This window comes from Onychomys torridus, chromosome 19 (assembly GCF_903995425.1).
Source record: "Onychomys torridus chromosome 19, mOncTor1.1, whole genome shotgun sequence".
NCBI classification, from domain to species: Eukaryota; Metazoa; Chordata; class Mammalia; order Rodentia; family Cricetidae; genus Onychomys; species Onychomys torridus.
Genome location: NC_050461.1, coordinates 17,039,512 through 17,054,877, shown reverse-complemented (window position 1 = coordinate 17,054,877; position 15,366 = coordinate 17,039,512). Strand labels below are relative to the sequence as shown.

General features: G+C 46.1%; 1 protein-coding gene across 1 annotated transcript in view; it reads right to left on the bottom strand.

The window, feature by feature from the left end:
• Nucleotides 1-13,868, bottom strand: part of Dcbld1 (discoidin, CUB and LCCL domain containing 1) — an 81,218-nt gene extending 67,350 nt beyond the window's left edge. The window contains exon 1 of the mRNA XM_036169345.1: nt 13,623-13,868. Coding sequence (XP_036025238.1) covers nt 13,623-13,707 — 85 coding nt within the window. The 5' untranslated portion in view covers nt 13,708-13,868. The remainder of the gene's footprint in view (nt 1-13,622) is intronic.
• Between the last annotated feature and the right edge of the window lie 1,498 nt (nt 13,869-15,366).

Genomic DNA, 15,366 nt, shown 5'->3' with positions numbered 1-15,366 from the left:
AAAAAAAATCAAGCATGCATGGTGGCACATGCTAGTAATTCCAGCACTTAGAAGACTAAGGTAGGAGAATCATTGTGGGGTTCAAGGACAGACTAGCCCCTGTCTCAAACAAAACCACAACTAACAACAAAAAAATTAATGTTCCATTTATTCCTCTGTGAACACACGTGGAAGTCAGAGGACAACTTGTGGGAACTGACCTTTCACCACGTGGATTACAGGGATTTAATTCAGGTTGTCTGGCTTGATGGTATGCACCTTTACCCACTGGGTCACTGTCGCTGGCCCAAGAGTTTAATATACTTTCAATTGCCATTAAAAAAGATTATAGATATTGAATTAGGTGACTCCAAATTCATTACTCACTGGCTATATGATCTCAGTTGAGAAGCCACGTATCTTCTGTGTATCAATTTCCTTCATCTTTAAATTACCAACCATAACAGGGTGTGGTAAAGATAAATGAGGCTATGTATGCACAAGGCTTTAAACTGCTGAGAAAGTCAAATTAGAGTACACTCCCCAATAGTTATCCAATGCCTGCTTAATGCCAGGTCAGCATATTCCTAAGCACTACTGTCTCCGGTTCCAGTATTTGGAACATTTACATGGAGGTCATACCATCCTCTCCAAAGAGTTCAGAGTCAGATTGGGCTACATAGCAAGACCAGACCCCAAACAAACAACAATAACCATAGCAACAGTCATACATGAAGAATTCAAGCTGGGCACGCATGGTAGCACATACATGTGGTCCCAGCACTGAGGTGGTAACGGAGCTTGTAGAATCCCACCTCCTGCTTTTCCATACCCATGTCAACGCCCTCACAGTGCTCAGAGAAGCATTAATGGGGCAGCAGCCTCTAGCGTTTCCCAGGGAACTCTTTCTTCACTGGGCATCTCCTGGGACCAGAATTCTGTGGAATATACTGGTGACTGCCTGGATGAGGCTCTCACAGTGAGATGTTCAGAGAGATCCCATAATGGGGTTTCTGGGGCTAAAGGGCCAGGGTAGAGAAGTGGACTTTGGCCTTTAGAGTTCTAAAAATGATACTGAAATTGAACTATGTGATTTGACATTCAAAAACAAGACTTTTCCCACTGATGTTACTAGGTTACAAGTTTTTGGAAGCATTAACCAAATTCAAAAAAAAAAAAAAAAAAGATGCAAGAAGTTTCTTGATTTCATGGATGAAATTATAAGGAAGGTTTTTATATAGCAAAAAAACTGAGATAATTTTTTTAAAATATCGAATGTTTATTTTGTGTATATGAATGTTTTGCTCCAGTGTATGTATGTATACCACGTGTGCCTGGTGCCTGTGGAGATCAGAAGAGGCATCAAATCCCCTGGAACTGGAGCTATAGACAGTTGTGAGAGGCCATGTCCTCCTCTGCAATATCTCTGAGCCATCTCACCAGCCCCCCAAGACAACTCTTTTATCTACACTGCACAGACACTCAGAATAAAGACGTCCAAGAAAACTGGCAGCTAACTTTACTAATAATACCAGGTCGCTGATGTTCAAGTTGCTATAGATTAAACTGAAGGCTAATCAAGGATTCTTAGCCAGGTGTGGTGAAGGGGGCCTGTAACGCAGAACTTAGGAAGCTGAAGAGTCTAAGGCCAGCTTGACCTCTCAGTGAGACCCTGCCTGAAAAACCTGGCAAACAATAAAAAAGAAGAAACAGCAGGCGGGCGGGCGGGTAGGCAGCAGGCAGGCAGCACACAAGTAAGTATATAAGCTCAGTGGGCATGCTGAAGCAGGCAGGAAGTCCTGGGTTTGATCCCCAACACTGCATAAATGGGTGTGGTGGACGGACGCTCACATCTACAATCTCAGCTCTTCCGTCAGGAATGTCAGGAGTTCCAGGGAATTACATGAGTCTCATTACATACAAGAGACCCTGTATCCAAAAATAAGTAAATAAATAAGTAACTGGGGAGGGGTGTGTTTCCTGTCTGTAAAATACACTTTTTCTTTTTAAGTGTTTATTATGCCTCTGGATAGAGATCAAAGGGAAATTGTGGGAGCTGGTTCTGCCCTCCCACATGTCTGTCTCAGGTGTTTAACTCAGTTGGTTAGACCTGGTAGCCAGTACTTTTCCCTGGCTCACTGCTCCAGACTATGCACGCTTCCTAACGTTGATTATATGTTAAATAAGACACCAACAACATTCAAGTGACTTTTCCCGTTGAGTCTAGATATCCAAATATTGCCAAGTACAGAGCTAATCTGGATTACAGAGGTTGAGAGTGCTCACATTCACTTTGGCACATGCAAGGGATTTTTCAGTTTGTATTGATGGTTTTCTAAAAAAATAAAAAATAAGAGGGTAGACATAGGAGGATCAGGAGTTCAAGGCCATCCTCAACTACATAGTAAATTCAAGGTCAGCCTGGACTCCATGAGACCCTGAGAGGACTCAGTGGATTACAGGTGCTTTGCTGAGCAAGCCTGATGTTCAGAGTTTGAACTCTGGAACCCAGGTAAAGTTGAAAGGAGAGAACCATTTCCACAAAGTTGTCCTGATCTCCACACATCTCCTTCCCAACAATAATAAATAAACAGAAAGTTTTAAAACAGCAACAAAATCAGAACAAAAAGTAAGACCCAAAACAGAAATGGGGTGGGGGAATCACAAAAAGAATTATTGCCAAAACCCAGCATTTACCATGTGCTTAACTCTACAAGGCAGGCTATTTTAAGGACTCTATATTATATGTTATTTTAAACTTTGCGACAATCCTATTTGATGGACAATGATGGTTCACTTCACACACAAACACACACACACACACACACACAGATCTGAAATAGCTAAGCACACACTCCAACAAAACACAGGTGAAGTTCCCGATTCCTTCTTTCCCACATATCCCTTCCGTTAGCGGCAGGTGTGTGAAGAAGTAGCTACAGCTCCGGGCAGGACCACTCAGCCCATGTGGCTAACAGGGTATGAACCTAGATTGACTCCAAAGACCACCAAACAGAATCACTGTGCCCTGCAGCCACCTTTGCCTAAGCTGCCTGAAATAAACGTGAGGATCTGGAGGCAGAGGCTGATGACCCTGTCCAGGTGCATGTTACTGGCAGGACCACGGGGGCACTGAAGTCCACGTCACCAGCAGTTGTATTTTGTCTCAAAATTAACATGAGGAGCCAGGCTTGGGAGCCCACACCCAGCGTCTAGGCACTGGGGAGGCTTAGGCTAAACTGAGTTTGTGGCTAAACTAAATGAGTTACATATTAAGTTCTACACTCAGCCTGGACAACACTGTGAGACTCTAGCTCAAAAGCACAAAAAACTGGAGGAAATAGTCATGTTTAATTCAGGATTTCTTCTAAAAATGACATAAGAAATCATTACCCTTCCTTTTTAATTATTCAAGCACTCTTTAGTAGATTATTCAGGAAATAGTCTACTGGGGTGTAATTTCACTTCCAACAGAGGTCGTTCGCTTTGCTGCCAATCATGTGGTTCCTGAAAGTCGGCAGGCTTGGGGGGTAAAGTGCTGCTCGGCAAGCCTCAGCCCCAACAGTCACCTGGAGAACTTGATTAAAAACTCAGGATTTGGAAATTTTACATTTCTAAAAGCTCTTTGGAATAATTATCCCACCGGCCCCCGGCAAGATGCACCCTGAGGATGAGGAGCTGAAAAAGAGCACTCGGGATGAATAGGGATATTGAAATGAACCTTTTAAAAGTGAAAAGTGCTTGAATCCCCAGTCTGGGGTGGCTTTATCCTCAACAGCTCCTCCTAAAATTAGAGCCCAGCATTGCCAAGTTGCTAATACTCATTTTCACGCTGGATGGGAGTCAGCAAAACGTAAAGTCCAGGACCTAAGACAGAGTGCCACTTAATGCTACCCACGAGTGTCAACTTGTGAGTTCTTGAGTCAACTGAGGAAAATACACCAAGAAAAAGGGTAAGAATGTTTGTCTGAGCACAGACCTATATAACGTGTATACAGAAAGCATTCAATGTTGCCTGACCAGAAAATAAGGAATCTCAGTAGGGAGAGAGAGGGGGGGGGGCTCTAATATGGAATGAAGCAAACGGCCTGGGGGGAGGGAATAAGCCTTACAACACGCCTATCATTCCACAGTCCTGGAAACTGCACGGCCTTTGTGTATTCTGAGCTTGGAATTTATCACAGTGTCATAGAGGCAAATGGTTTGCTATTAATTAGGATTTCCAAGAGTCAAGTGTGATTACCCCTAAGAGAAAACAAAGACTGTTCATTTAAAGCTTGGTTGCATAAATTACCCTCTGGCATCATGTTCCTGCAAAATTTCTTTACGAAGTTCTCCCCTGGACAGGGGAGCACACAATGGTTTCCTTGTGTGAGTAGGGACCACATGAAGGCATTTGGACTGGAAACCATGTCCCTGTGTCCTTCTTTCCATACACAAAGGGCAGACACCCAGGATAAAGGGCTCCATCTCGCTACATCTCAGTTCCTTTAACAGTTCTCAACATCAATGAGTTAGATTAAAAAAAAAAAAAAAGTTAAATCAGAACCTAGGAGATTGTAGTGGTGCACACCTGTAATCCCAGCACTGAGGAAACGGGAAAACCACTGAAAGTTCAAGGTAAACAAGGGCTAGTAGACTGCCCCCCTTCCTTTTTGAAAGACTCATTTATTTATCTATCTATCCATCCATCCATCATCATCATGTACACAGTGTTCAAAAGGGCAACAGATCTCATTATGGATGGCTGTGAGCCACCATGTGTGCTGGGAATTGAACTCAGGACATCTCTGGATGTCTCTGGAAGAGCAGCCAGTGCTTTTAACCTCTGAGCTGTCTCTCCAGTCCCAGACCCTGTTTCAAAATAACAAAAAGGACCAGCCTGGAGATATATGTCTGGAATCCCAACACTGAGGTGGAAGAAAGAAGATCGGGAGTGAAGATCACCCACAGTTACATGACAACTCAAGGCCAGCCTGAGATATGTGGGGGGGAGGAGGGGGCTGAGGGGAAAAAATAGTAGACTGTATAAATTTTATGGTTCTTCATAGCTTATATATATATTCTTACATATAGCTCAACGTATTCTCATTTTGTTTCTATCTAATATTTAACAGAAAACACACACTGGACAGTGCATGTCCATGACATGGCTTACCTCAAGGCTAATGTCACTAATGCCTAGTTATTCCCTCAGATGACCTGAGGTAAAAAAGGACAGCCGCCCTAAACGTGCACACATCGGTGGGTCTCAGTGGAGCCACTAGCTCACCCCACCTACCCCACCCATTCCCACGACCAAGTTGACATTTGCTATTTTCTTGAATACAGACATGGTCATTGTGGCATGGATATGCAATGTCTATCAAAGCTGGTTGTTGAAGGCTTGGTCCCAGTGCAGTGGGATTGGAGGTGGGCTGAGAGGGCTCTGGCCTCACCCATGGATTAATCCATGGGTGAATTCACAGATTAACAACCTATTGGAAATGACAGGAACTTTATGAGGTAAGGTTTGAGGAGAGCGGGTCTCCCAAGCTCTGCCTCTCTAGCAGCCTAGGAGCAGCCCGGTGGATTAACCTTAGGCTGAAACCTTTAAAATGACAGGCCAAAGTCAAGTTGGCCTCTGTTAAGTTCATCCTCTCTCATTTTCTGTTGATGTGATGGAGAGAGGACACACAGCAGTGTTTTCTAAGGCTGTTCAACAGTCCTATCTACAGATGCTCCTGAAGATACCCTGTAAATTTGACCCTTTCTCTCTTTTTTTCCAAACCTCAGCGGAGGCAGAGTAGCTTCCCCAGCCAGGCGCTGACTCAAGAAATAGTCATCTGGAGTCCTTATCCGCCAAACTCGGTAGTGGTAAAAATAATCAGGCTTGGACTCATGGATCCAGAGATTCCTCCAGCACATCCTCCCCCTCTTCAATCCCCACCCCCACCAAAAACAAACAAACAAAAAACAAAACAAAAAACCCACAACCAAAGAAAACACAAGTCTGGCTTGGTTCTGGGTTCAGTGTACCAGGACTCACAACTTCCTTTCTTTTTTCTTTGTGTGTAGCTTTGGAGCCTGTCCTGGAACTCACTCTGTAGACCAGGCTGGCTTTGAACTCACAGAGATCCGCCTGGCTCTGCCTCTGAGTGCTGGGATTAAAGGCGTGCGCCGCCGCCGCCACCCCCCACACAACTTCATTTCTAGACTGAGTTAGACTGAGCTAGAAAACCACATGGGAGCTGGAGAGACGGCTCAGAGGTTAAGAACACTGACTGCTCTTCCAGAGGTCCTGAGTTCAATTCCCAGCAACCACATGGTGGCTCACAACCATCTGTAATGAGATCTGGTGCCCTCTACTAGCCTACAGGTAGAACACTATACATAATAAATAAATAAAATAAATAAATAAAAATAAAAACACATGGTTTTCTTCTTCATCCCATCAAACAAGTGTTCCCTGTCACACAAGACAAGCAACTATACATTTTTGTTTTGTTTTGTTTTTGTTTTTTGAGACAGGATTTCTCTGTGTAGCTTTGGTGCCTTTCCTGGAACTCACTTGGTAGCCCAGGCTGGCCTTGAACTCACAGAGATCCACCTGCCTCTGCCTCCTGAGTGCTGGGATTAAAGGCATGCACCAACACTGCCTGGCTACATTTTTTTAAAATGTATACAAAGAATGGAATTAACATCTGGAAGGTGACACCAGCATGAGTCTTCCACCGCAGAAACTACTTCACAGTCTAATTTTAAAAATGCTGTTTTCTGGCAATATTTATCCTTTCTTCCCCATCGCCAGGTGTCTCATACACTAGAGCAAGTTGTACTTCCGCATTTATTCTTTTTGGGGGTATATATACGGGGGAGGGCAGGTCATGCTTGCCTCATGTACACATGTGGAAGCCAGAGGAACAACCTGTGAAGAGTCAGTGTTCTCCTTCCCCCACGTGGGTCCCAAACTCAGGTTGTCATCAGGTCTGGCAAGCAAATTTTACCAGATGAACCGTCTCACCAGCCTGAGTAAATGCATCCTCTCAGACTGTTTCCTTACTGACAACCACTGGGGCAGGCAATCTCATTACTTCGCTGTGTCTAAGTTTGGATTCTCTCTCAACCAGTGAGATTTGGACCTTAGCAAGAGGGTGGGCATGTGTTTCTACCACCTGCTCATCCCATCTTCAGTGAGCACTCAAGTCGTTCTGAGCACGCATCAGGTACTGTTCAATGACACAACCTCCTCAAGGACCTTACAGTCCAGTAGCAGTCAAGACAAACACACAAGTGTAAGTGGTCCACTCTACTCGAAGAGGGCAAGTGCTCTCAAGAAAGCAGAGGGAGGGAGGGGAACATGGGGCTTGGGAATGGTTGAGAAAGTCCACCCTGATGGTAACATCTGAAAAGGCATCCAGTTGCAGGTACAGAGAATGAACAGCACACACAGAGACTCTGCTGTAGAAGGGGCCTAAGATCTTGGAGAAGCAGGAAGACAGTCAACAGTTGAACCCTGACAGGCTTGAGTATAAGGGAACACAGGGAATGGATTCGAGCCATCAGGAGAGGAAGTATGAGAAAGTCAAGTTAAGAGTACAGACAATAACAAGAATAAAGCAGCCGATGAGCGCTGCGCCCTGACGGCGGTGTGCAGAATGCAATGTCTAGCAGGTCAGTGCATTACCTCAAAGGTAGAGAAAGCAAGCAGCCAATTCCTCTAACAAGGACGGTGAGCTCACACACTATCTGAAGTAAAGTTTTAGAAGGTAGACAGAAAGAGGAGTCCAAACCTCTGCAGGGTGTGGTTCTCTGAAGAAGTTTTTGTTATTGTTCCCACCTTAACATGTTTAAAACGTGTATTAATTTATTTCCCCATGCATCTTGAAAACAGGTAAGGGCCGGGTGTGGTGGTACATGCCTGTAATTCCAGCACCTGGTCTACACAGGGAGTTATAGGTAAGCCAGGGCTTACAGAATGAGACCTTGTCTCAAAACAAAACAATACATAAAAAGCAAGCAAGCAAACAAACAAACAATATATATATATATATATATATATATATATATATATATATATATATACACACACACACACACACACACACACATGCACATACATATAAATATATAAATAACAACAAGAAAAAAAAAACAGCCTTGTTTGTGCTTGCCTATAATCCCAGAACTTGCAAGATAGAGAAAGGGCGATCAGATCAGGTCACCTTTACCTAAAAAGAGAGTTCAAGGACAGCCTGGATCACAAAACAAGCAGTAATAATGAAAGCCCCAAACAGACTACACCCCATAATTCCTCAAAAATGATAGGTCTTACTTTCAATGTGTGAGTTTTTCACGATTTTCAAACCTGTTTTATACCACAAAATTAAAGGGTTCAAATTATGAAAAATTCAGTAAACTGTGTGAAACACTGTCCAGAGTTCAGACCCTGCTCTAAGGACATCCTTCGGTTTGGTGGCTGACTCCTTGAGCATGGCCTCTTTTTGTTCCAAGACGATGTTTCTGAACACTGCAAATCATTGATTTCACCAGAGCCAAAAGCTTTGGGTAGACTGTTCTGCATGCACATTCCCTTCTCTGCTGTGCTTGCATGTGAAAGGTATCCGTACTTACGTTAACATGCCAAGAGAGCTGGGCTCGGTAAACACCGTTAATGAGTGGAAGCAGTTGGATGTACCTACATAAAGAACTTCATTAAGGTCTCTATACCCTCTTTCCACTAATTAGGAAATGGTTTGAAACTATCTCCTAAACACAAGGAGATTGTTTGGTCCAATTCAGAAATAGTCATTGAGTGTCTCGTCAGATGCTCAAGGCAAGGATGCCTGGGATGGGAAACAGCCTGTAGGGCTGGCTAAGCCTCACTGTCCCCTGGACAGGTAAGATCCGGGAAGGCAGACCTGGTGCAGAAGTTGCCAGAATAAACTTGTACTTACTTCTTTAAAAAAGCCACTTACCTAAAAACATCAAATATCAGCAGATCACATGTCTACCCAAATATAAATTAGTGATGAAGTCTAGACCTTCAAACAGCAATAAGTCAAGAGTTGGGAAGTGGTTTTTAAAGCAATCTGTAAGCATCCAGGAGTTGATCTTCAAAGCATCAACTGCTTGTTTTCATTTCTGTGGATATTTAAGTCAGCAGGAGGAAATCTGTACTCCCCATAAGCTCATATTTTGGTGAAAAGAGAATCAGGGTTTTGAAGAGCCCACCACAACAATCAAGGGCATTTTGGAAAGAATGTAAGAGCTGGAGGATGGGGAAGGGTCGTAGAAAACTGCTTCTGGACGTGACACGGGTGTCACCCCCCAGAACTCACAGAAGACCTACCCTAGAGTGAGCCATACACATTCTGGGATGGATAACAGAGAGGCTCCATTCCTAATTGAGGAACTACTGGCTGGTGAATTGCTGGGGGAAAAGAAGTCATTTTTCTTCAGTAGGTACTGGTAAATTCTCCATCTCCACTAAATCCCACACCCAGGCTTATGCAAACAATCCTAATTAACTCGGTGATGAAAACAACAAACCAGTAAGAGGGGAACTGGCTGGGAAAAGAAGGGGTCAGAGGTGGTGGGAGGAGACTAAGACAGGGCAAGGTGGGTAGAAATGATCAAAACACATTATATACATGTATGAAATTGTCGAAGAAGAAGTGGAGAATACCTTAAAAAGAATTTAGGCCATTTTATTTCTACAGAAATACTATCAAGGTAATAAAGCTGCTGGACCAAATCCAAGTACATAAGTTGATACAAAGAGAATCAACTCAAATGAGCAAGCTATAGGTCATATTGCTAAAAAGTAAAAAATCATGTGAATGCTGGGCGGTAGTGGCTCACGTCTTTATTCCCAGCACTCGGGAGGCAGAGCCAGGCAGATCTCTGTGAGTTCAAGGCCAGCCTGGTCTACAGATCGAGTTCCAAGATAGGCTCCAAAACTACACAGAGAAACCCTGTCTTGGAAAAAAAAAAATCATGTGAGAAGTTTATGGAAATATAGAACCTAGGCAGAGTGACTCCAGGGAAGGAGCAAAAGAGGGAACCATGCTGGGCAAGCACACTGGAGAGGACGGATTTCGAGAAACAGAATAAAAGCATCACAAAGGCAAACAGCAGCCATATAAAACAGTCACTGCAGCCTTATGAGGCCACCAGACCCCAGCACAAAACTTCAAATAGCATCATTGTCCGGCATCATAAATTATTTCGGTGGAAACATGGTGTGGTGGCCCATGCCTATAATCCTAGCACATTAGAGTCTGAGGCAGAGGAATCACAAATCTGAGGCCAGCCTGAGCTATAAAGACATGCCTGGGCCACACAGCCTGACCCTGTTGTCAAAAAACAAAACAAAACAAAAACAAAAACAAAAACAAAACAACAGCCGGGAGGTGGTGGCGCACTGGGGGGGGGGGGGCAAAGGCAGGCGGATCTCTGTGAGTTCCAGGCCAGCCTCGTCTACAGAGCAAGTTCCAGGAAATTCGCAAAGCTACAGAGAAACCCTGTCTCGAAAGACAAACAAATAAACAAATAAAAACAAACAACAACAACAACAAACAGAATAAATTAAATGAGGGGACTGTAGTTGCAAAGCTTCCACAGATACTGGTAGCCAGGCAGGTCCAGGAGACTGGGGAACCATTGCATGAACAAAAGGTTCAATTACGTATAGTAAGTTCTCAATAAAGACAGGCTAATAAGCCAGAGAGCATCAAGAGCACTGATTTCATTCCTGACGCTATCTGACCCCATAAATTAAGAGCCTGGAGCAAATCTCTAGACCTAAAGTCAGTATGGTTGTTTACATTTATAAATACTTGAAAACTGTCCTACCAAGGAGTCTGGAAGCCGACAGATATGAGAACTACTTTAAACTCACAGGAGCCAGATGTGATGGTGACAGTCTTAGCAGTAGGGAGCCAGGAGCAGGAGGGTGGGACCAAAGATTATTCTTGGTCACATAGCAAGTCTGAGGCAGGCCATTTGGGGATAGAGTGAGACCTTGCCTCAAACAAAACAAAACAAAACAAAAAACCCAAAACAAAAAACAGGGCTGGTGGGATGGGAAGGTTCTTGCTACTAAGTTTGATCCCTGGAATCCACATGGTGGAAGGATTCCTGTAAATTGTTCTTTTATCTCACACATGTGTGTACCCAGTACACAGACAATAAAAAAAATTAAGTGTTTAAAAACAACAACAACAACAGTACTTATCATTGGAATTCCTAAATCCTTTTCAGTAAATATTTCAGACCTAAGTTTTACCTTTTGTATGTGAATAACCATATTCATTCACTCACTAATTCACTTGTTTGTGTATTTGTCTATTTGCTTATCTATCTGCTATTTATTTATTTGTTATTTTGGCAGTCTGGCAATGCAGCCCTGGCTTTATGTTTTGTGTGTGAATATCCTCATTCATTCATTCATTCATTCATTCATCTGTGTATCTGTTTATTTATCTATTTATTTATTGGTTTGTTATTTTGACAGCCTGGCAATGCAGCCCTGGCCTTACCTTTTGTGTGTGAATGCCCACATTCATTCATTCATTCATTCATTCAGTTTTGACAGAGTCTTGCAATGCAGCCCTGGCTGGCCTGACGTTTACTATGTAATCCAGGCTAGCCTTGCATTGGAGGCAATCCTCCTGACTGTTTCCAAAGTGTCTCAGCTAGACAAGCACACCTGCACACCTCGATAGTACTCATTCATTTTAAAATCCCAACTACAGAGTGTGTTCTACACTAATCCTAATGACAGCATCTTCTTCCCACAGTCAACAGTAACAAGCTCTGAACTGTGAGGCCGGGTAAGAAGCTGACCAATCATACTTCTAAAGCCCTCCCTTAGCCCAGGTAAGCATTTTCACGTGGAGGTCTTGCCGTGAGGCAGACTCACAGATGTGCAAACTTAGAGGTGCCTTTTCTGCTCCTGTATCAGGAGTTCAGGCTAGATAGTGAGTCTGAAGCAGGAAGTTTACAAAAGACCCTGTCTCAAACAAACGAACAAAAGGAAAATAGAAAGAAAGAAATGAATGGGCTGCACCAGTTAAGAGATCATGTAGCTCTTGCTGGGAACCAAGTTCAGTTCCCAGCACCCTGAACAGGTGGTCACAACTCCAGTCACAGGGAGATCCATGGCCTCTGGCCTCAGGCCTCAGATGGTCCCTACATTCATATGCACACACCTATATTCACAGACATAATTTAAAACAAAGTAAAATTCTAAAAAAGAAACAAGCAAAAGCCAAAAACAAAATAGAACAACCCATTGAGCCGGATATAGTGGTTTGTGCCTGTAATCCCAACACTTAGGAGGCATTACGAGGATTGTCACGAATTCAAGAGTAGTCTGTGCTACATGAGTTCCAGGCCAGCCTGTCTCAGAACAGCAAATAATAACAATAAATAAATTAGAAAATTTTTAAATGTGGCTGCAGAGATATCTCAGCGGTTATGAGGACAGATTGCTCTTGCAACAGACCCAAGGTTGGTTCCCAGAACCCACACCCAGGGGCTCACATCTGCCTGTAATTCTCGGTCTAAGATATCAAGACACCTCTAGCCTCATTGGCATCTGCACTCACATGCATATAGCCCAACACAGACACAAATACACACAATTAAAAATAAATCTTAAAGGCTGGAATATAGATTGGTTGGTGGAAGGCTTGCCTTGCCCAGGGGTCCCCAGCACGACAAAACAAAACAAAACAGAATGTTTATAATGCATCATAAGGTCTTATATATTGCAAATTTAACACACTTTTAGATTGTGCTACAGTATATTTTTGTTTTGTGTTTTTAATACTACCAACATGCTGAATGTCTGGGTGAACGAGTACATTTTTCAATGAAAAAGTTCCAGCGATGGGTGTAACTTTGATTCCTGTTTCACCAGAAAGTACAGCGGGGGAGGGGAAGGGGGGTTGTCCAAGATTTCTACATAAACTTACCGCCATTAATTAACTCCGGTTAGAGAGGAGCAAAAAGGCAGGAAAGGAGAGAAATAAAAACTGAAAGAAAAAACCGGCAGAAAGCTGACCCTTCCTATCCAAGGAGAACTAATTAACGCAGGTTAATGAAACAGAGCCACGTAGGGCTGGGAAACCAGATTCCTGCTTTAATTTGGTGGACTGAAGAGTAAATTCGGTGGCGCTGGAAGCAGCTAGCTACCGAGGAAAAGCAGCCTGGGCCGGAGTCGACTCCCTCAAACACCGTCTTGGAACCGGAGCCGCAAGCTTCCAACTGGGGTCTCCAGCCGGGCACGCGTGAGGCTGTGGGGCCCCCGTCTGCAGCCTGCTCCCGGCTAGCCTCGCAGAAGCACCCCCGATGCAGCCAGAGACCTGGAGCCGGCGGGGTGCTCACCCAGAACCAGGCCACTCGCACCCGCCGCCAGGGTCGGGAAGTCTGGGAACTAAGTGGCCAGGCGGGGACACCGCGCAGGCAGCCGGGGAACAGGCGCCAAGCTGCCGTGCTGGTTTGTGGTGGGGAAGGAGGGAGTTTCTGGGGCTCGATCCGGAACGCACTCGCCGACTTCAGCCCATCCCTGGCCTGGCGGAGACCGCCCGCCCCGCCGCAGGCTCCCCCCGGAGGCCCATAGCCCTCCCGGAGCCCCGGTCCCGGCGGTAACTCACCCAGCTCCTCCGCCTGCAGCCGGAGCGGAGCGCACACAGCGAAAAGCAGCGCCAGGACGCCCGGCCCACCGGCCCCGGCCCCCATGGCCCTGCCGGGCTCCAGACCCGCAGGATCGGCCTCCCGGCCCGTCCCCGCGCCGCCGCTGCCCGCTTGGGGCAGCCTCCTCCGCGGCCCCGGCGCGGCGCGGGCACCCGGCACCGATGCCTCTGGGCGGCCCGCGCCCGCGAGAGGGCGTGTCCGCCCCGCCCCGCCCGCCCCCTCCTCCTGGTGACCCGCGGAGCCACCCGCCTCCGCTCAAGGGGAGCGCCCAGTTTCGTCCCCCTTCTTCTCTTCCCCCTACACCTCCACCCCCCCGCCCCGCGCTCGCCACCTGCCCCGATCCACGTGAACACGGAAATCAAATGTTCACCTGGCGCGCAGGCCCGCCCGCCGGGGAGCCGGGGAGCAGGGGCGCCCGGGGCCGCTCGCTGAGACTCCGCCCCCTACGCACTTGGTCGTCTCCACCCGGCTTGGAGGTCCGCCAAGGCGGTGCAGGGCACCCCAGATCTGATGGGGTGATGGCGGTACCTGGTAAAATCCAGTTCACGTCCATCCATAGTGTCTCTCCCTCTATCTGTCTCTGTCTCTCCGTCTGCCTGTCTGTCTGTCTCTCCTTTCATTCATTCCGTGGTTTAGCTCTGCTGTCTACCGGGCTGGGCGCGTAAAATCCACGCGGCATCTGCAGAACTTCGAAATAATCGCTCAGTACAAATTGCCATCGGTGACGCCGAGGGTGTCCTCGGAGCACATTCGGGGAGATCATCTAATCAGATGGATGGCGAGAGGGCTGCGGGGAGCAGTGCTGCCTCCGAGGGTGAAAGGGCGGAGAACTGAGTTCGTGGCCAGGTTGTTCGGAGGAGAAAAGCTCCGGTGTAGCCGGGGCTCGGTAGGCAGGTGGGTGCCTGGCCAGAAGTGGGAACCACTGTGCAGAGGAGGGCCTGTAAGAGATGCTTAAACTCTAGTGACCTGAGTCCCGACAGCTTCGTGCCGAGCAGTGACTGATCCACCTCTCTTAGGTGATGGCCAAGTCTTGAGAGAGGCAGGATGGGCCGCTGAAGAGCCTGGAGTCTATTGCTGAGTTCACTTGGGGTAACTGGCCGTGAAACTGGACAGAGAGAGGGTCAATACTAGTTTTAATGACTGTCCCCATTAGGTCCCCCGACCTTCCTCTTCGGGGTCACAGCCTTAGCACTAGCTGGCGCACCACCTGGCGGCCTCTAGGAATTATTACACCTAGAGGTTCAATTACACCTAGAGGGAAGGGCGACTAGGCCCCTGAGGAATGTCAGCCCCTCCAAGGCCACGTGATCTTTGGAATCCTCTCCACTCCCCATCTCCAACCCTAGGCTGGCAAGAACGCTTAACTCTTATATGTATATATATACACACAGAGAGAGACTGAGGTTTCTTGGTTTCTTGTTTGTATTGAGAGAGCTTCTCTAGTATCCCTGGCTGGTCTTGAGTTTGATAAGTATCCGGAGGCTAACCTTGAACTTCTGATCCTTCTATCTCTACCTCTCCGAGGTAAGGGAATACAGGTCCGCACCATCCTGCCTGGCTTACACTTTAACTTTTGAGATTTCAAGTGAGATTTGGCAGTGGACTTTGCACTCTCCACTATAGCAACCTTAGAGGAAAGAATTCCAGCTTTGGAAGATCTGAGTCCCAGGGCCAGCCTCTCACTGGGACAGATCCTCCTGCCTG